Here is a 21,947-nt window from a genome sequence, read left to right on the forward strand (position 1 = left end):
GAGTAAATTTTAGCCCCGAGTATTCATGCTGCTAAAAATGTCCACGTTAGTCATTTTCTATAGTTCACTGCCATCTTCATGGAAGTTGGGGGAATAAACAAAAGAAAAATAGTTATACAATCATGTAAGTTATTTTTCCAGTTACATAACTTTAAAGAGGATATAAAATATAGCCTTTTAATAAATAGGAAAAAAGGTTAAAAGGTTTGCAAGAAAAATTTGTTCACAGTGGAAAAGAGGGAGTTATTATTACCATTAACATGTATTTATAAAGTGCCAACATATTCTGCAGTGCTGTACAATAAATGGGTTAATGTGTAAATAAAAGAGCTTACAATCTGTAGGGAGAAGAGGTTGTGACTAAAGCTGGGGATTAGAGAGAATATGTTTTACAGAATATACGAGGCTAAAGAAGCTTTATCAATGAATCATGCTTAAGGGCACAAGATCATTAAAGAGAGGTGGGTTCTGCTTTGGCAATTTCAGACTTGATGGTATTTGCATAGCAATATAGTGCTAATCTGGCTGCCATATTGCCTCTTCTGAGACATAATAGAGATAGCTTCAGAGTTTTTTGATTTGCGCTTCACTTGTCTTACTTTCTATCTGTTTTCAGTGGAAAAGCCTGTTTTTTTTCAGAAGAGATAATAAAGGTTAATCAATGAACAGTAGGGGCACCATTATCTCTAAAATGACTATGTCCTACCAAATAAATATGAAGGTGTTTAGGACACATTAAATAAATCCTTCTTGATGTGAGCTTGAGACCCCTAACTTTACATGCCTCCTTATATGATTCTGGGTGCTCCAGTTTTATTCCACACTTCCCAAACTTACTGGCAGATTAACTGGTTTCTGATAAAACTGACCATAGTCGGGCTCATTTATAAACGAAGGACAAATTTGTACCTTGGCACTAAACCCATAGCAACCAATCTGTTATTAGCTTTTTTCAGCCAGTTGCAGGAAAAACAATGGAAGCATGGAAAAATCAAACCTGCCCAATGAACACCTGCTGATTTTTGGCCAAATATCGATATGGTAAGCTTGTCAGGGGTCCCCATGCAGGGGCAGATCAGTTGCCGAATTGGTCTGAAAGATTCGAATCGGCAGCTTATATCTGCCGTGTATGGCCACCTTTAGACTGTAAGCGCCACTCGGGCAGCGACTCATGTGAATGTGTCCCCGATACCTATAATAATGTTTTTTAGACAGGATAAAAAATACTCTGCATTGTGACAATTTGTGATTTATGCCAGCTAACACATGCTAAACTCATCACAGACACAAAAAAACACTTTTAATTTGCTGTCTATATTTTAATGGCAGTATTATCAGGACTCATGTTAAGACATTAAATCCCCCAATACAACACAAGCCCCATTCAGTCACCGATGGCCGGGGCACTGATCCTGTTATGCGTAGGTAATGGATTTGTTGTGATCACTTGAATGAGCAACAAAAGGAAGATAAACAATTCCTTTGTGGGACAGGCAATTCCCCATCTGCTTAGGCTGTTTAGTGCGCAGGGGAGGCAGAGCTCGAGCAGATGAACACGCCGGGCAAGTCTCATGCTAATGGCATCAACTACACAAGCTGGACACGTGTCTCTATAAATCAAACTGTAATTGAGTCTCCGGGTCACATTTCAGACTCATTGTTAGATGTGCACTATTATCACCAACAAAGGAAATGTCCTGACACGTTCGATTTTATGGCCCTTTGTATTCACTTTTAAGAATATTGGTACAGTAGCTGCACTGTAGTATTCCTTTGGTCATTAGTCAATTATTATTATTATTATTATGGTTCTACATGACAACACAGATAAAGAAAAGAAAATAACTCATCCGACAGCACAGTCATTTCCTTTACTCTGTTACTTGATATACTGCTCCTTATCTTTATTGGCAGCCTAAATATGAAAATGGGAAAAGATAGATAGATGATAGCAGTGGTGTAACTACTGCTAGATAGATGATAGATAGATAGATAGATAGATAGATAGATAGATAGATAGATAGATATATAGATGACAGATAGATGATAGATAGATAGATAGATAGATAGATGATAGATAGATAGATAGATGATAAATAGATAGATAAACAGAGAGATGATAGATAGATAGATAGATGATAGATAGATAGATAGATAGATAGATGATAGATAGATAGATAGATAGATAGATGATAGATAGATAGATGATAGATAGATAAGTGAAAGATGCTGGGGGGGGGGATTATTTTACAGCTATAGAGGAAGCAACCCCCACGTTCCAGACCCCCTGTACACCGGAGCAGTGGCATAATCACTGATAGATAGATAATAAATAGACAGATGATAGATTGATAGATAGATAGATGATAGATAGATAGATAGATAGATAGATAGATAGATAGATAGATAGATAGACAGACAGACAAATGCTGTTTTTTGCCCAGAGCATTGTCCATCATCAGTGTTTTCTACAAAAAAGCCTTATTAACACTATAAAATCTATTATAAGCAAAGAAATATGATGAGCCGAGTGAGTTAGTCATATTTGATGGAACAGGAAGCAATGGAGTTCACTGGCCCTGGGGTGATAAGATGCTTCTCTGTCAGCTTAGGCACCACTCCTTTGTATGAATGGAATTCTTTGGAAGACAGATGGGAGTACATAATGTTACAATGTGGAATACAGAATGAGATGAGATCACAGCAGCAGCCTGTCCATCCTTTGTAAACCTGGACAATGATCAGGGGTGCGGAATCCGGCAGCATATTTAGGAGCTGCTCATTGTGGTTTCATTCAAGCTGCTGGACACCACAAGGCGACCTCAGGGAGAAATGATCAAGCTACACAGGCAGAGCTATAAGAACCTACAGAATGTCAGCACTGCTTCTCCTGCCAGGGGTAAGTGCCGATAAAGGGATCTGCAAGCTGGATATCCTATTTATTTTACTATAGCTCCCTGGAATTATAAATGGCCCCTTCTGACATCAGAGAGGGATGTTTAGAACTTATAACTTATATTGTGTAATGCTGTGCAGAAAAACTTTTAACTTAGAAGCCGTCATCATTTAACTCCTTTAACTTTCAACCATTTAATGTGCAAAGCTCTTAATGCACCATCATTGTGCAAGTTCTGGCAAAAAAAGAACGAATAGCAGCACATTGAGAAATAGGGGATGCAGCGGCAATAATAACTGCCACCCTGGTCTGCTGCTGCTGTGCCTTTTGTTTGAGGGAGACTTACTGAGCATTTTGGGAACTGTGATCTTTTCGGACATAGCCTATCTTAAAAAAAATCAAAGGGAGCACAGCATTCTGAATGGTGCAGTCGTATCATAAAAAGTTAATTGGCTCTTATGTTGCAAAGTCTGCACTTTTATAAGCAATAACCGTATATAGTGCATTATGGGAATTGTAGGAAACAGAGTGACGTGATAGCTGATGTGATGACTTTGCTGAAATAAATTAAAACTGCAGAGTGCATATACAGGGTAATGTATCAGCTGGCACTGTAAGCAAAGTGCCAACTCTAACTGCCAGCTTCCATTCTGTACCACTTTTTATAAAACCTTGAGGGGTTCAACAAGGATGTTAGGGGCTGTGAGCCAATGACAGAGTGCTAAAAGCCTTGGGATTTGTTGGGATAGGGAAGGCTGAGTGGAAGAGAGTGTGTGGGGAGTTAGGCATCATGGGCTAGTGTATGCAGAATGTTATTAATAGGGTGCATATGTAAGGAGGCATGGAACACAGTGTGAAGTTGTACTGTACAAGGAGGTAAGTAGCATAAGCATGGTAGGTAGGGAACATTTATCATGTGTGTAGTTATAACCTTATTTAATTTGTAAAATGTTTACATATTTTATATTTGTTTATTTTCAGTATGCAAATCATCCAAAGGAAAGGCTTCAGCTGCTCAGAAGACCCACGTGAGTAGGGTAAGAAAGCAGTGCATGTGCAAGATTTATGATATTATTTTATCTTCACTTCACTATTTTATCTTCTATACCATACAGCAGCAGCAATCCTAAACTCTCAAACCTCCACATGTAATAAACGTGACTAAGTTTGCCCAGGAGCAGTAACCCATAGCAACCAATAAGATATTTGCTTTTAAACGGGTGACCAGTAAATGCTACCTGTTAATTGGTTGCTATGGGTTACTGCTCTTGAGCAAACTTAGTGAATTTTATTACATAGCCCCCAAAGTCCAATATAAAAAAAAGCCTTTTGCTGGCAAGATTGCTCTTGTTTTACTTTACTTAACAAGTGAATTTATAAAGAGATTGGTTCTTTGAAGTAATGAACTTGAGATGCCAGAAGAGGTACAGGGGAGAAATGAGCAGCTGATTCCTAGCAGAGTAGTTCAGCAGAGACACTTTACAATAAGCAGTCTTTGTATCTTAATTTTACACTTTTAGAGAGTGAATTCAAATGCTTAACTGATGCCTCACTAATAAAAAAAAGGCACTGGTGCGCTAAAAAAAACACATTTCCCAGCGTTGTGGCATTTTAATTTTAAAAAATCATGATCACGGGTCAAGGGATGCTCACAGTGATTTATGTGTGAGTTGATGCAGTGATCGCTAGCTATTTAATTGCCATTATTCAGTAGAGTTGATCAAAATAGCTAGTATGCCCAGGGCTGCCATCAGGGTGCAGACAGGATTAATAGCAGGGCCTGGTCAAATTAGGGGACCCAGGCTGACACAAAATAGGTGGAGCTTTTCACATAAGGGGCAGCATATAGATGGATTGGAGATGGGGCTTGGGCAGGTCAGGTTGTGCAGATTTGGGATGAGGCAAGATGGGAGTATAGCATCCCACTATTCACACTGCTCTAACCCAGAGTATACCATCTCTAAAAAAGTTAGGGGTACTGACACACTCAACATTGTGATTCCAATGGTCCTTTTTAGGAAGTTCAACAACAGCTAGCTAGAGATATATATATAGTATTCATTTGTTCTACCTACAGACCAATCAGATGGATACCATACAGATTCCGGCTGTCTATGGCCATATTTATGAACAAGACACAACCCATGTAACATTCTAAGTCATTCCCATAATGAAGACTGAGATTTACAAAGAGTGCAAGAGTTGCATCACATGGGCCTAGTGGTGGGTTCATTGCAAATTGCACCTTAGCACCTTAGCACCTTGACAGCTCTTTATAAAGAAGTCCTATCATAACTGATGTGAAAATATGTATTGAGCATAAACTTGGAAAAGACCTTAGCAATACATTTTCTTTTAACCGTAGGGGGCACTGTCTTGTGATGCACACCCCCACCTGGCTCAGGAACTTGTGGCACAGCAAGTGGAACTCCTGCAGGTTCTTCACAGAAATGATGAGATGTGGAGACTTGCAGTACAGGACACTACTAAGCACAGTAAGTATGAAAGGGTCAGTTCAACTTAGCACTACAGTGGGGTCTTAATTTTTAAAAGTCAGAGCTTTAAAAATTGTCTGCACCTGGTAACCTGCAGGGCACTGCTGTGGCAAGATTCTCAACCTGACTCATGGCAGCAGTACCCCCTGAATCAAGCACTGACTGCATTAGGCATCACTTGATCCAAGGGGCAGCACTGTCAATGCAGTGCGAGGAGCAGATCACAGATTACTCCAGGGTGCAAGTAGCGCTCTAGCACTTACCCCAAGTTACATAGTTACATAGTTACATGTGTCCATCAAGTTCAACCCATCCAAGTAAACCCAGCACACTTAACCCACACCTACCAATCAATACACTCACATACATACACTATATATACAACCACTAGTACTAACTGTAGATATTAGTATCACAATAGCCTTGTATATTCTGATTGATCAAGAACTCATCCAGGCCCCTCTTAAAGGCATTAACAGAATCTGCCATTACAGCATCACAAGGAAGGGCATTCCCCAACCTCACTGCCCTCAGCATGAAAAACCACCTACGCTGCTTCAAATGGAAGCTCCTTTCCTCTAATCTAAAGGGGGGGCCTCTGGTGCGCTGATTGTTTTTATGGGAAAAAAGAACATCCCCCAACTGCCTATAATCCCCTCTAATGTACTTGTACAGAGTAATCATGTCCCCTCGCAAGCGCCTCTTTTCCAGAGAAAACAACCCCAACCTCGACAGTCTCACCTCATAGTTTAAATCTTCCATCCCCTTAACCAGTTTAGTTGCACGTCTCTGCACTCTCTCCAGCTCATTAATATCCTTCTTAAGGACTGGAGCCCAAAACTGCACTGCATACTCAAGGTATGCCCCTATAAAGGGGCAAAATTATGTTCTCATCCCTTGAGTCAATGCCCTTTTTTATACAAGACAGCACTTTATTTGCTTTAGTAGCCACAGAATGACACTGCCTGGCATTAGACAACTTGTTATCAACAAAAACCCCTAGATCCTTCTCCATCAAGGAAACCCCCAACACACTACCATTCAGTAGATAGTTTGCGTTTATATTATTTCTACCAAAGTGCATAACTTTGCACTTATCAACATTGAATCTCATTTTCCAGTTTGCTGCCCAGTTATCTAATTTTGTCAAATCGCTCTGCAAAGCGGCAGCATCCTGCATGGAACTTATAGTTTTGCACAATTTAGTGTCATCAGCAAAAATAGAAACAGTACTGTCTATGCCCACCTCCAGGTCATTAATAAACAAGTTAAAAAGCAAAGTTATTATAAATGACCACTATAGACTTTTTCAGTCAGTGGAAAGAAGGTTCTGGGCAGGTAGGTAGTATGTATGCATAGCAACATGGAAGGGGTCTTATATCAAGAAACCCATTACACCTATAAAGCTCCACAGTACAGAAATGTCATCTTCCATGAGTTGTATTTAAGAAAACTATTCATATTTTTTATGTTTGTTATTTTAATGCTTTACAGTATGGTGTTTTCAATTATGGAAATTGTTCAGAAATCCCTAGCTCCCAAGCATGCCAGATAATGGAACCCATTCATGTACTTGTTGATGCCTTTGTATTTGGAATACCAAATGATTGTTAGGCATGAGGTTCTAGTAATACATTTGTACACAAAGTTGTTTCCATAATTTTTACTCTTTTGTATACTCTGAATGGGGCTTGAAAATCAGTTATTCATTTGGGCACCCAGTCATTTTATGACTTTATTTTGTAGTTCAAAGCACTGAAAAAAAGACTTCGCGGTTTAGTCGACGCAAACAATCTGTACAGCCCAAAACAGTAAGTTTCTCTTTGTGAATTGTGCATATACCTTGTTAGATTTACATTTGGATTTACTGTATACTGGTAATCTATGCAATATTTTGATAGCATGGAGTAAAAAAATGATTTTCAGTCTATAAGCAAAGTCACAATTGAACCTCAATTTTACATAAAGTCATTTTTATTTTTTTCTAGTATTTACTCAATTTTCTAAAGGTACTAAGAAACAAGAATGAGTCCCTGAATATTATGTTTGCTAGGGTTCTTCTCTAAACAGCTTCTAATTAGGAGAAAAATGTATAATTTGTGTACATAAGTTTTAAGTTAGGATTCACTATTATTTTGTATATAGGGAGTTCAGGAAACCCTACTACTCTGCATGGTTTGTTCCAGAGACGTGATAACTGTTTCTCATCAGTTCACTCTCTGGGGTAAACTTACGCCTGGGGTCTGGCTGACCCCATAATACTTCCTTATTGACCCCATAATACTTCCTTATTGACCCCATAATACTTCCTTATTGACCCCATAATACTTCCTTATTGACTCCTAACTTTTTTACTAGGTTATTTCTTTAAAAACAATCACTATGTTGGTGATATATTAACATTCAAATTCAACTTTTTTCCATTTTTTTTGTGCTAAAACTCCCAATATTTGAATTATGGTTCAAAAACTCTACTCTCCCATATTAATTAAAGCCCAAAAACTTTAAATGTAAAACTTCAGCATCTTAAAGCTTACGAGTGGTCAGTGGGAGTTGTCATAGACAAAATTAAGCCATATTTTTCAATTTGAGATTTCCAAGTTTTTCAAGTTTGTTAACTGACAAATTCGAGGTATTGAAGTTGTTTTTTATTTGAATGAGTTTTTTATATTAATAAATAAACAAACATTCAAGTTTTTTTAAGATTCGAGCTAGAAAAAAACTCACCAATTCACAAACTAGAAAATTGATAAATAAGCCCATATATGTCCCAGTAAAGAATATCATTATTGTTCTTATTATATTATATTTATAAAGGAATAATCTATTCTGTAGTACTGTACAATGCAAATATATAACTGATTATAGACAATATAATGCCTTGGCTAAAGATTTATCTTTTCATTCAGTGTTTGCATCATAGTCATATTTTTAACAATATAAACTGTCTGTGTGTTTTTTGCTTACATTGTACAGAAAAGCCTTAGCACGCTGCCAGCCTACAGCACAGACAAACAGAATGCCCCCACTGTGCCAGCTTCGCCCATCAACTATGAGACACAGGGGTAAGTTGGCTTGTTCCATGGACTCCCCCTCTCATGGCTACAAGTACAGATGCTGCTCAAGTGACAATAGTGCACTGTGTAATTGAAGTAGGTCAGGTCCCTTGTACTCCCTTGACTTAAAACAGCGACAGGTGGCCTAGGTTAAAGGTCATCTCTTTAACATAAAACTGCGTCAAGCAAAAATGATCTCAGTCGGTGACTTTAAACACCAGTGTCCATTTAAAAATGTGTATTGATTTTATAGTGTATTTACATTTCACCTATTATTGCTGTTATGAGAAATGTATAATGCATTATTTTGGTGCACGATAATTTGGTCTCGGTGCAAATTTTTGCCCTGTTTGGTCACAAAGCTGTAAAACAATTGGAATTGGATTTTCCAGACTGCCTGATCAATATATTTGGCAAAACACTGACCAGAAATCAGATGCAGTGGCTGTCATTTTGGCCTGATATAAAGTCAATAAGGTGTCATATATAAATCAAGCTAAGGATAATGACTATTTTAGCTCTGGACTGTCCAGTTTTTACTACTGTTGAGGGCACCTTTTTCCAATTATCTCAGGGGGATACTCAAAAAAAATCAATGCTATAACCATAGAGTGGATTTGAATTACACACTTTAATGTTCTTATTGATATTCTTGATCAGGTGCAGAGAGCAGCGACCACAGATTCCCAAGGATGAAGCCACTTTGCCCCTTACTGCCCAGACAGTCCCAAAAAAAACACCAAGTCTACTGGAGAAAATTGGGCTGAAACTAAAGAGGACTGTGGAATATATCGGTGCTTCTAACTGTGCCTTTGAAGACGACTAAAGGAAGACATGCCAAAATAAACAGCTCTGCCAGTTTCTACACTTGCTGATGACTGTAACAAAGCCAAAAATGATGAGAATTTATTTATGCTATCATTCTTTCACTACTAGTGCACTAGCAAATCTTACACAAAGAAAAAAAGAATAGCACAAGATCTAAATTCTGGGTTGTCGTGCTGCCTCCCAAAAACATTGCTGGAAGATCTGCCACAGGATTAACATGAACAACAAAATGAGGTGGAATTTTAATACATTTGTTTCACAATATAGTTTTATTGTGTTGAGATATTTAATGTTTTAGTACAATGATCCCTCCAAGATTGTTTTCACACGTGCACTGGTTCATGGTTTGTAAAAAGAATTTATCTAGACTTTTCCAACAGTGATCCTTTGCCAGGGAGATCACTGATTCATTTATGCAGTCAAATGAATGGTCTTCCCCCTGTGCATCTGAGGGGCTAATGTTTGAGGAATCACACCATTAGAACATTAAATATCTAGAGATGATGTGATGTGAAATAATAAGACTGTTTTGTGAAACTGGTTAGTTAAATACATGCTCTAAAACTTGTTTAATTTTAACTATTTGAAACCTCACCTGAAGCAAGAAAATGCAGAAGAGACTGTAAATGTACCTAAAGGCACTATGGGTTTTCTATATCTGTTTGGATAGAATGAGACATGGACTTTATATCTGGGTTCCGGCAATTTGTGGTGGTGGTTCTGGCCCTTGAGTGTTCAAGGCAATATGCCTTTTGCCCTACGCTGCTGCCAGTGCCCTACTTAAAGATAAAGCCATTCCGCTTGTAAGGCCACACAATCTATTGTTCCTTTGTTTAATATACGTTTCTAAAGAGGGCAGGGGGATGGTAAAGAACCTGTTTCTTGCTGTGTTCTTGTGCTCTCCACTTCCTATAGTGCCCTACTATGCTTCATCCAAGTCCTTGCTCTAGTTTTATAATAACCTAGGGGTCTTCAGCCTTTGAAATGAATCCTGCCAGATCCTGGTGAAATACAGCTTCCGGCAACAGAGTATGCTGCAACAATATTTATTACTTTATATAAATGTTTAAATGATTCCTGGCCACCATTCTTTCTTTGTTGGCAGTGTTAAATGTTGACATTTAATCCACAATGATGACAGGGGAGAAATGAGATGTTTCTCCTAGCCTAATATGTTTTATATTTATGTTATTTATACAAACTTATATTTATTTATCTGTGAAATGTTGTTATTTGCACTTTCATAGAAATAAATTGTGTTTAGTGTTAATTACCCTTTTCTTCTTTTTCATCTTATGGTTCTAAGGTCTTACTGGTACACTATCTAGTAGTTCGAAAGACATGTTTCAATAAAGTGCGATAACGCTTATTGCATGTTTTTTTACATTACAATAGACGCGGAAAAAAAATGCGTGATTTGCTAAAGTATTATCTCATGCGTTAAGTCGCATATCGCATGCGTTAATTAGCGCACAACCGCATGCATCCATTTTACCGCATTGCGTTAATTAGCACGCAGAAATAATACTAACGCATGATTCAGAAACACTTAGACGCGCTAAATATCGCATTAGTCTATACAAAAATTAATACCTACTTGGGGCAGGCGGTAATTATAGAAAAGTACAGTTAATGAGCTTTTGGCAACACAATATGGACTTTGCAGTGGGATTTATTCAATTATGTGTTGGCCCTAGAGTGATGCAGCCTCCAGTTTGCAGGGAAATGGGCATTTTTTAAAAAAAGTAGTTTTACGAACGTAATGGCGTGTATGGCTAATATGGCGCGCGCGCTTCGTTAATTAGCGCGTGTTGCGTCAAATACCGCACAAAAATAGTCTTCGCGACTTAAATAACTCAAACAGCATCACGTCTAAATTAACGCAAATATCCTTTTAGTGAATCGTGCGTTAAGACGTGAAAAATAAGACGCGATAACATTTTTACCGCATGCTATAAATAGCGCTCGTTTAAACGCACCTTAGTGAATCAGCCCTATGGATACATGGCTTTTCGTTATAGCTTAGAATAATGTTTACTCTTTCTGGGAGATTCTAGGTTCAAAGGTTATTTCTTGGCAAAACAAGAATTCATCATGCCATTTTATTTGGGCACAAGAGTTTACTAGAGTCTTTGAAGCATGGCTAATTCCACATATATAAATAAATGCAAACCTACAGATAAATAAGATTTACAGGCAAGAACTGCCTATGCAACTGTTTGCTAGGGGTCATTTATGGAAAGATTAATTAATGTGGCCCTCAGATACAGGCCTGGACTGGGATTCAAAACAGGCCCTGGCATTTCAAGTACACGGAGGCCAAACAGCCCCCCACCAGCCCAATAAATAGTGACTGTCTATGGCATCTTACAGCAGCCCCTCTGGCATATGCCAGAATCCACAGATTGCCAGCCCAGGCCTGCTCAGATACAAAGAGAGGTTATTTTCCCTTTAACCATATTGAGGCAGTGCTGAAACATCACGGAAAGGTTTTGAGTCACTCAAACCTCTGCCACCTTATTTCCAACAGATGAATATTTGTCAGACAGATTTTGTTGTTTATGAGGATCATGTATTTATTAAATCACTCAGTGCCAGATAATAATGTTAATCTAACCACAATCTTCAGAATTATACGCTGTACAATGTATTACGTTACAGAAACGTATACTCTTGGAAATGGATCTCATAGAGGAGCAGTCTGTTTGAAAGATAAGATAATGGCCATAATAGGGATAATCTCTTGTAGTGCAATGCATTAAGATTCATTTCAGAATGACATGGTTTTATTTCACTAAATACCTACGTTTCTGTAAAATGATCAAGCTTTCTGAATTAAGGGCACAGGTGGGCCACAGGTTGTGCCCCTCCCCAAGCATAAGGTGCAGCATTTTGTTATGTATATTCAGTGTTCCTACACCTTTTTATTATCATTGCACAAACCAAGAAAAAACATTAAGCAGGACATTAAAAGGGGTTTATTTTTTTCCCCCTATAACAGGAGAATACACTCTGGAGATGTTCCTTGTATGCGCAGAGCTGCCCTAGTAATTTTCCTTTCCCAGGCATTATTCATAGACATAATTATATAAATGCAACATAATTATTTATTGGCACAAGGGTAGCTGTTCCAAAGAAGTTTATGGATATTATTACTTCAATCAGGAGATATTTCCATATAGCGGAACCACAAGTGGAACTAGTGATTGCCCGTTTCTGCTAACAAAATAGATTATCATTATACAGGCATGGTATGCGTTTTCAGATTAGGGGTTTTTCATTATTTCCATAATTTGGATCCTGATACCTTAAGTCTACTAAAGAATTATTTAAACATTGAATAAACCCAACAGGATTGTTTTAGTTTGGACCAACTACAAGGTACTGTCTTATTATTACAGAGAAAAATGAAATCATTAATAAATTAGAATTTTTTTATTAAAATGGAGTCTATGGGGTTGATTCACTAAAGTGCATTAAAACGAGCGGTATTTATAGCATGTGTTAAAAATTTTATCGCTTCTTATTTTTTGCGACTTAACGCACGATTCAATAAAAGAATACTTGCATTAATTTAGACGTGATATTGTTTGCGTTATTTAAGTCGTGATGAGCATTTTTCTTGCGTTATTTTCTGCGTGTGCGGTAATTCCCGCTGCGCAATATATTTTGCCGCTTGCTATATTAGCACACAATTTAACGCACGTAACCGTTACGTTTGTAAAACTACTTTTCTGAAAATGACTATTTCCCTGCAAACTGGAGGCTGCATCACTCTAGGGCCAACACAGACTTGAAAAAAATCCCACTGCAAAGTCCTTATTGTGTTGCCAAAAGCTCACCAACCACAATTTTCTGTAAGTACCGCCTGCCCCAGGTAGGTGTTAATATTCGCACAGACTAATGCGATATTTAGCGCGTTTAACGCTTCATATGTGTTTGTGAATCATGTGTTAGTATTATTTCCACGCACGAATTACCACATGCGTTAAAATGAACGCATTGCAGTAGTGCACGATTTAACGCATGCAAAATTACTTTGACGAATCGGTCGTTATTTATTGCGGCAATTTGAACGCAAAAAACCATGCAATAACGCTTTTCGACCTTTAGTGAATCAACCCCTATGGGAGATAGCTTTCCTGTACTTTGGTTTTCTGGATAACGGGTTTCTAGATAAATCCTATACATGTAATTTATGTAGTTAATATATACAGGTATGGGACCTGTTATCCAGAACGATCAGGACCTTGGTGTTTTCTCGATAAGGGGTCTTTCCATAATTTGGATCTCCATACCTTAAGTCTGCTATAAAATCATTTAAGCATTAAAAAACCAAATAGGATTGCTTTGCCTCCAATAAGAATTAACTATATCTTAGTTGGGATCAAGTACAAGGTACTTTTTTATTAATTATTTTGTTAATATGGAGTCTATGGGCGATGGTCTTCCCGTAATTCGGAGCAATCTGGATATGTACAATGCTAACATATTTTATAAGGCTTTACAAAGATTATACATAGCTTTTCCCTCCCTAGCAGCTCTTACAATTGGAGGTACCTTTCACATAATGGTCTATTAAGGAGCATTCCTTAATTTCCTTTATCAGGAACAGTATAATGCTTAATAAAATATACCAAATATTATTAAACAAATAAAAGCACAATGCCATAAACCAGTGTTCCCTATAATTTGGGGTTCTCGGTGGCGTGCAGTGGAGGGCAGTGGAGAGAAATTCTATTTATAAAGGGGATGCAGCTCATTCTAAAGCAGTCTTTTCCTTTGTATGTGAGCCCATTGCTGCAGCACAAAGATATCACTGCACATTAGGGAAGTGATGATTGCGGCTCTTTAAGGGGTTTATTTATTAATGTTCAAATTTCCATTTTTCCCACAATTCTATTTTTTGTGCTAAAACTTCCAATATTAAAACATGGTTCAAAAATGTAAATGTTTGATCTTTATTAAGTGCAAAAACTAGAAAAACTCAAATCTAAAAGCATGTAGAAGTCAATAGGAGTTGCCTTTTGCAATATCAAGCAATTTTTTCAGTTCGAGATTTTGGAGATTGTATTTTTTTTTATTCAAATGAGTTTTTCAATTTTTCAAAAATGCAAGTTTATTCGAAATAGAAAAAACTTCACAAATTCACAAACTTGAAAAATTGATATTTAAGCTGATAAATGTCCTGCACTCAGCCACACAAACACTGGAAAAATGATTAATGAACAATAAGACACTGACCTCATGCAAACAATATCAATTGTGTGACCCATTGTACTCCATCTGCCCAAGTATGCCCCCCCCAAAAAAAAGACAGAGCCTCCTTCCAGAGCCAGCTTTATCAGAAACAGAAACACTGGTTCAGCAATCCAGGTCAAAGAGGACCACTTTGATTAAAGTGTTTTAGAGGCACTTTAGATACTGAAAAAGAGATGGGGTTAGATTCCTTCCTCCAGCTTTAATCCCAAATTAAATAGGAAGTGGGAATACTAGAAAGGTGTGTTTTTTTTTAAAAAAAACATGCCCTTCCCATGGGTTGGTTAGTAAAGGGTTCCTAGAGATATTTGTACCTAAGATTTAGGTGCTTCACTGCTAGCATAATGGCCTGAAGTCTCTAGCCAATGGTCAGTAGTGATTTTTCAATTCGATTTATGCTTTATTACGGAAGTGCAACGTTTCGGGGCAAAACAACCCATTTGTCAAGCCTTGACAAAGGGGTTGTTTTGCCCCGAAACGTTGCACTTCCGTAATAAAGCATCTAAAGGGCTAGTCCCGTTTGTAGCTCCTGAGTGCCGTTGCTTTCTTCGAATTGGATTCTTTGGGAGGGTGCCGATCCCCCCGCAGTGAGCACCGAACGCGAATTTTTGAGGAGAGTTAAGGGTGTGCGTATAAGGTCTTTTGTTTCGTTTACAGTAGTGATTTTTCAGCATGGTGGTTCTTCTGTGCTACCCACAAACTAGACCTTCAAGATATGACCAAAGGCACAGTGGCGGCCACAACATTTTCTTACCATATATCTTAGGGTCACATTATCCCAATTTAAAGTTTGTATCAAAAATCTCAGAAGAGCAGAGAGCCCATTGCCTACATGTAGCATATTATAGATGTACGATGTAACCTCAACCAATATGCATTTCCCTCTCTTCTGCTGATTTGCACTTTTCAGGCCAGCTGGCTAAGAGATAACCACAGTTTGCGGTGAAAGTATTACTTGCAAAGACAGGTGTTTCCTTGTGCACTGATCACAGCTCGGATGTCTCCTAAACAATAGGATGCAAGGTCTCTTCTGTGTGAATACAGGGTATCAATAATTATTTAATCTGGATTATCTGATAGGTTGGATGTTTTGAGCCATATTGAATTACGCACAATACTGGTGTGTGATGGCTGATACACAACTGCAGTTAAAACTACAGGACTGTTTTATAGAAGTGATTTAATAGAATCCAACAAATACAAATACTTTGCACAATTGGTAATAGACTGAGTTTAATTCGTTTCTCATTCCCAGTTGTAAAACTACAATTGCCAATATATCTACCGGTGTACAAAGGAATGCTGGGAGTGGTAGCGTGGTGACAAAGTTCCTTCTAACCCCTACAAGCCCTAGTGTCATGTTATTATCTGATAGGTTTCCACACCTTGACTAAGGGGGTTATTTATAAATGTACATATTTTTTTTCCATGATTCAAGTTTTTTTGCATTAAAAATTCTGAATTTCAATAATGGAATTACTGATATTCAAGAAGCAAAAAAAAAAAAAAACCATGAAAAACGCAAATGTAAAACAGGGCTGCATAGATGTTGTCCCTGTGGGTCTGCAAGTCCCTCTTGTGATCCAAACATAGGGTGGCCAAATAAGGCAAATACTGAATGAATGAATGAATGAAAACATATGTAACCTTACATGGCAGCATGCCTTAAAAAGGTACAAGAAATGGGAAAAAAATAACTAGCACTAGCTGTACCATAGAGTAATCTGGGTTAGGATTAAATTCCTGCATTCTGGGTTAGGGTGACTTGAATTCCCTTTTCCTATTGTTAGACACAAGTGCATTGAGAGCACATTAGTACAGTCTGTCATTTGAAGTATCATGTGTAGGAGCTTGATCATATTTGTAATGATGCCATGCAAAGATGTTTACAGACACCCATGGCAAAATGTCTTTAGGGGTGCACAGGGGGGCCACCCCAGAGTTGCATGTGGAAGAAGCGGAGCATTCCAAGTATAGCAGAGTATAATGGCCACAACAAGACAAGATATTGGCAGCAACATGGCGTACACAGCTTGTGGCCAACTCCATATGCATTCTGACATCTGAAGTCTGTTGCTGGAAGTTGTAGTTTAGCAATGACTGAAGTGCATAAGCTGTTGAAATAGTATCATCAGTATTTTTAGTACAGAGAGGAACAGTTTCCTTAGACAGTAATCATAAACCGGGCACCGATATGTTCCAAGTTAGGGGTAAAGGTTGGAAAGGAGGGGATAAAGAAAAGGCAACATAAAAGAAAGCAGGCAAATATCTGTGGGGAGGTAAAGCTATGGGTGTGTGTTAAGGAATATCAGGTCTATTGGGTCATGGCTGGAGGGTTTGGCAGAACTTGAGGAGCTGTGCCAATCTCCATGCCACCCAAAGCACCATATTGTACATTTTAAATTGGCATCCTGAAGTGCATAAGTTGTACAGTTCTGCTTTGTAGAGGTAATGGTGTCGCAAAAATCTGATTTGTCTCCAGCTTCACAGTCCAAGTATTAAAGGTTTCAGAGTTTTTGTAATACTGTAGGGATTTTGTACCCTCTGGCTATTTGCTATACTGGATTTAAGCACAAGATGTCTCTCTTTTTTTTGCATTTCTTTGAAACATTTGAAGAAGGCTTGCAAGGAGTAAAGAAGTTAATGAGCTTTAAATTAACAAAAAGGAGAATTTTTTTTTACACCAAAATGTATGCGCCCTTTTCATATATACACCAGATGACCTGCCTGTCACTCATATAATTGCTTTCCATCTGGTGTCTGGAATAGACAAAGCTTGGGCGTTTGGCAGACCAGGAGGATGCATGCATGCTGGTCCACTTCTAATCAAATACCCCAAACACATGTTGACCTTGCTTTTTATTTTTTCCTTGCCTTGAAGGGCCATTCATGAATTTGTAAACTGATTGTCTATTGAATTATATGGCCTCCCTCTCTAACCAGTGGCACACTTCTGTCAGTCACAAAGCTGCACAAAAGACAAAGACAGACTTTGGGCATCAATCACTCTCACAATGAGACAGTTTAATAGCACAGAGGTACTCAACACAGTGAAACACTAACATTTGTTACTGGTTGAAGTTACTGTTTATCATAGATTACACAATTTTTATTGAATGTTTTTTCATGCACCCTAACAAGGTTCACAGTGATAGATTTCTATAAAGAAGATTTTAAAGATGTATATATACTTATATATATATAATTCTATATACTTATATATATAGTTCTTTATAACACTAAACTACAGGATTTTGTCAGATGGTGTCAGATTGCATGCTACAAATTAGATGTTGTCACATGGGTCAAAATATAATGGAACTGATAGAAAAATCTAATGTATAAAGTACATGGGAGATTTGCATCCGACACAGCACATCTGTTGGAAGGGAGCACTGCGTGCTACGTCTGCATCCGACAATATCAAATCTGATGGTGTCTGACAGACTTTTTCTACTTATTTAAAGACACTGAATATCAGATATAGATGCATGAGTAAACCCCACCTTGATCTGATTTGAATTGCAGCAGGGGGATCAGATTTTGTTGGGTCCCACAAGATCTGATCAAAATCACCCACATAGTTTAGCCCTAAAGTAGGTAACACGCAAATGTGTTCAGTGTGAAATATTTATGGGATCTCATTTAGATATATGTGTCAGGGCTAAGCTACACAGGAGATTTTGATCTGATTTTGTCTTGTCACACAACAGCATTAAATTTTGCATTTATCCTACAAAATCTGATCCCAACAGCTGCAATGCAAGTCGGATCAGATAAGTCAGATGGCAGGTTTAGACAGCTAAAGAGTTGCTGGTAAAAAAGCCACCTGGTTTTTGTATGTATTTTCACCACTTTAAGTTCATTTACAAGGCATCATTGCTGGAGCGCCCCTTAGGGCCCATACACAGAGCCTATGAAACTTACAGCTTTACCTCTGACAGGTATATCCTTGCACCCTGCATCTTGTGTGAATGAAAAATCAGGCTTGGCATGCATAGTGCATCTCACATGAGCTCATATGAGGCCTGTGCTTAATGCTACAAGAGATCTCAGTGTGCAAAATATGGCTGGTCCAGTGGGTAACCATGTGCCCTCCACCTTCCAGCTCTACTCTATGAAGCACTGCTGAACACACACAGCACTGCTTACACAGTGAGGTCCATACTTAGACACAAATGCCGAAATAACCATAGAATGTAATAATAAAATAACTAGATTGGAGCTTAAGTTATGTGTACATAGTACAGGTATGAGATCCCTTATCCAGAAACCCATTATCCAAAAAGCTCTGAATTACGGAAAGCCCCATTCCCAAAGACTCCATTTTAATAAAATAATTCAGAATTTTACCTTTTTCTCTGTAATAATGCAACAGTACCTTGTAATTGATCCCAACTAAGATATAATGAATCCTTATTGGATGCAAAACAATCCTATTGGATTTAATTACTATTTTATTGATTTTTTAGTAGACTTAAGGTATGGAGATCCAAATTACGGATCCCGAGCATTCTGGATAACGGGTCCTATACCTGTATTAACACCTCATTAAGTAGGAGTTGTGTGTATATCAGAACTAACATACTGCATTAGTAGTAGGTTATAAATAAGCATATCTTTAATGGGCTTCTTTATTAATTTTTGAGTTTGTGATTTGGACAGTTTCTTTCTAATTCGAATAATCTTGCATTTAAAAAAACAAAGAAAAAAGTTAAATATCTTAAATTTGTGTTTTTACAAACTAAAAAATTTTTTGAAAAACTTGAAAATCTTGAATTGAAAATATGGCTTGACTTTGCCTAAGATAGCTCCCACTGACTCAAGTTTTAGCGTTTTTGAGTTTTTGAACGATAATTCAAATTTTGCTAGTTTTACTGTAAGAAAATTCTAATTTGAATGATGATAAGTTACCCCCCAAGTTGTCACCATGTTTTTAACAACTATTAGATAGGGATAACTGATGCCATCAATGTATACATTAATGTTGCAGGAAAAGTAAAAAAACATTTCCCTCTTTGTTTAGTTTTATGACAGCAGCTGCCATGGAAGTCCTTTCACTCCTGTCACTCCTATCTCGCTGATTGAGGAGGCTCTAAGCAGTCCTTAGCCTCCCTTCTTCAGATCAATTTTCTTTTGTTTCAATTGATTTGACCACATTGGTGGGCCATAAAAGGGTGTTTTGCATGACACAAAATGCCAAACAAATCCAATTACAGTATAATTAAAAAGTATGTGAGGCTGTTATAACATGAAATTTGTATCAATGTCGGGTTAACTTAGAATACCTACATATCATGTGGATATTGCCATGACTTTCACATTTTAGTAGCAATTATCTTGATTCTTGTCTATGGAGTATACCTAGTACACCCCATTAGGTATACTGAGGCCCAAACAATGGGAAAATATAATATGGAGATCCTTTTAGATGGTTCAGGTATAGGATCTGTTATCCAGACACCTTTTATGCAGAGAGCGTCACATTTTGGGATTGCCAACTCCCACAGACTCCATTTTAATCAAATAAATCAATTTTTTTTCTCTGTAATAATAAAACAGTGCCTTGTACTTGATCCCAACTAAGATATAATAAATCCTTATTGGAGGCAAAACAATCCTATTGGGTTTATTTAATGTTAAATGTTTTTAGTAGACTTAAGGTATGGAGATCCAAATTCTGGAAAGACCCATTATCCAAAATATCCCAGGTCCCGAGTATTCTAGTTAACAGGTCCCATACCTGTAGCATAATCTGATTTTTTATTACTTTTCCAAAATGATATATGAATTCCACAGAGGTGCAAATTAATAACAATGAAATCAAATGTGAATCTGGTTGTGCAGTTCAAATAGGGTGAGAAATACAGAAAAGTGAACAAACATCTGTTTTTTTAACATTTGTTGATAAATAGTGAATGTATTTGGGTATTGTTGGGGACTTATATGAGCCAGAATCAGCCCAAACAGTACAATTTGTGCCAAAAGAAAAAGAAATATGATTTATGGAAAAAGGGTGCATATTTAAGTATGGTATCTAAATCCAAAACCTTTCATTTGAAGAAGTTACAATGGTTCTTCACAGTGAGGTTGGGGAATGCCCTTCCTAGTGATGTTGTAATGGCAGGTTCTGTTAATGCCTTTAAGAGGGGCCTGGATGAGTTCTTGAACAAGCATAGTATCCAAGGCTATTGTGATCTAGTTAGTTTAGTATAGGTATCAGTATACTGTATAAATAATATTTATATGCACTGGGGATCATCTGGAGCAGCTGAATTTAATGGACATTTTATCTATACCTTTGAAATATTGCAAGATAAGTGAAAAAATTCTTTCTCAATGGCCATATAGTCCTGAAAAATAATAGAATAGTCCTGAAAAATAATAGAATCCTTGCTTGGCTGTATATAATGTCTCAGAAATAGAAAACCCTTGCCTTGTTTAGCAAAACGGGATATTAACATGTAACGAACAAATAAGATGAAAACCTGATGTAAATAAGGATCCCCAGCCTGTGACCCTTTAATTCTTGTTGAACTAGAACAGATGCTGGATTTGTAGTTTGGCAGCAACTAGAGGTCTTAATATTAGGCATCCATGTAAAGCACCCAAAGAAATAAAGACTAACCAATTGTAATCCCTTTGTCAGGCTGCCTGACGCTCATTGGTATAGAGATTGTTGGTCAAGGTGTAATTAACATTACACAACAAATAGAAATACAATTTGCATCGCATTATTGCCATGTCAACTCTGTATTTTTTCTTTTTTTTTTTGTATTTTTGTTAGTCAGTGCACAAGCACCTACATTAATCATGCATCATATCACTAAGGGGTGAGAAATTCGGTTATAAATCAACACATTTTTCTGAAATGATCCAGAAGATGATTGCGGCCTTGCAAAACAGAAGGGCTATTGACTGCACAGCATGGGGCCCATGCTCAGAGCACAATCACATGCATTTAGTCTCCAGCATAGCAGACTGCACAGACAAAGGCCAGTCAATGGGATTATTTCACGCTACACTGAAGATGAATGACCAATACAGCTGACCTGGGATGAGCATTCAATTCATGGCAAAACCTTTTTTCCCCCCTTGTCCATTTGCATTTAGCAAGTAACAACTAAGGATTTGGGTCTAGCGCCAGAAATAAAAAGCTACTGAGCCTTGGGGGTTAAGGTTTATATGTAGTGATTGGGAAGCTGGACAAGTTCCCGGCTTGTAACATATTAGTGAATAAGGGTGTTTGTGTGGCCTGGGGCTGCCTTTACATGCAGGGAGAGCAGAGACCAAGCATGAGATTGCAGGAAATAAAGAGAATCTCGAAAACCCCAAATATATGGATTATACAGCTAGGTGCACACCAGAATGTATTGTGTAGTAATCGGCATTAGAATGATCTTGGCACAAACA

General features: G+C 37.7%; 1 protein-coding gene across 1 annotated transcript; it reads left to right on the forward strand.

Annotated features, from left to right (window-relative positions):
• Positions 1-2,430: 2,430 nt before the first annotated feature.
• vxn (vexin) lies at positions 2,431-10,545 on the forward strand. The gene is made up of 6 exons (XM_002935312.5): positions 2,431-2,899; positions 3,878-3,933; positions 5,262-5,391; positions 7,138-7,202; positions 8,368-8,456; positions 9,108-10,545. Exons 1-6 carry the CDS (start codon positions 2,833-2,835, stop codon positions 9,271-9,273), a joined length of 573 nt encoding a protein of 190 aa, XP_002935358.1. The 5' UTR covers positions 2,431-2,832; the 3' UTR covers positions 9,274-10,545.
• Positions 10,546-21,947: the final 11,402 nt, after the last annotated feature.

This window comes from Xenopus tropicalis, chromosome 6, assembly GCF_000004195.4.
Source record: "Xenopus tropicalis strain Nigerian chromosome 6, UCB_Xtro_10.0, whole genome shotgun sequence".
Taxonomy (NCBI): domain Eukaryota; kingdom Metazoa; phylum Chordata; class Amphibia; order Anura; family Pipidae; genus Xenopus; species Xenopus tropicalis.

What these genes read in the sequence shown, in the direction of transcription:
- vxn (XM_002935312.5), top strand. Translation starts at nt 2,833, where the DNA reads ATGATCAAGCTACACAGGCAGAGCTATAAGAACCTACAGAATGTCAGC. An exon ending in CACTGCTTCTCCTGCCAGGG is followed by an intron (nt 2,900 to 3,877) that starts GTAAGTGCCGAT and finishes GTTTATTTTCAG; the next exon opens with TATGCAAATCATCCAAAGGA. An exon ending in ATCAACTATGAGACACAGGG is followed by an intron (nt 8,457 to 9,107) that starts GTAAGTTGGCTT and finishes ATTCTTGATCAG; the next exon opens with GTGCAGAGAGCAGCGACCAC.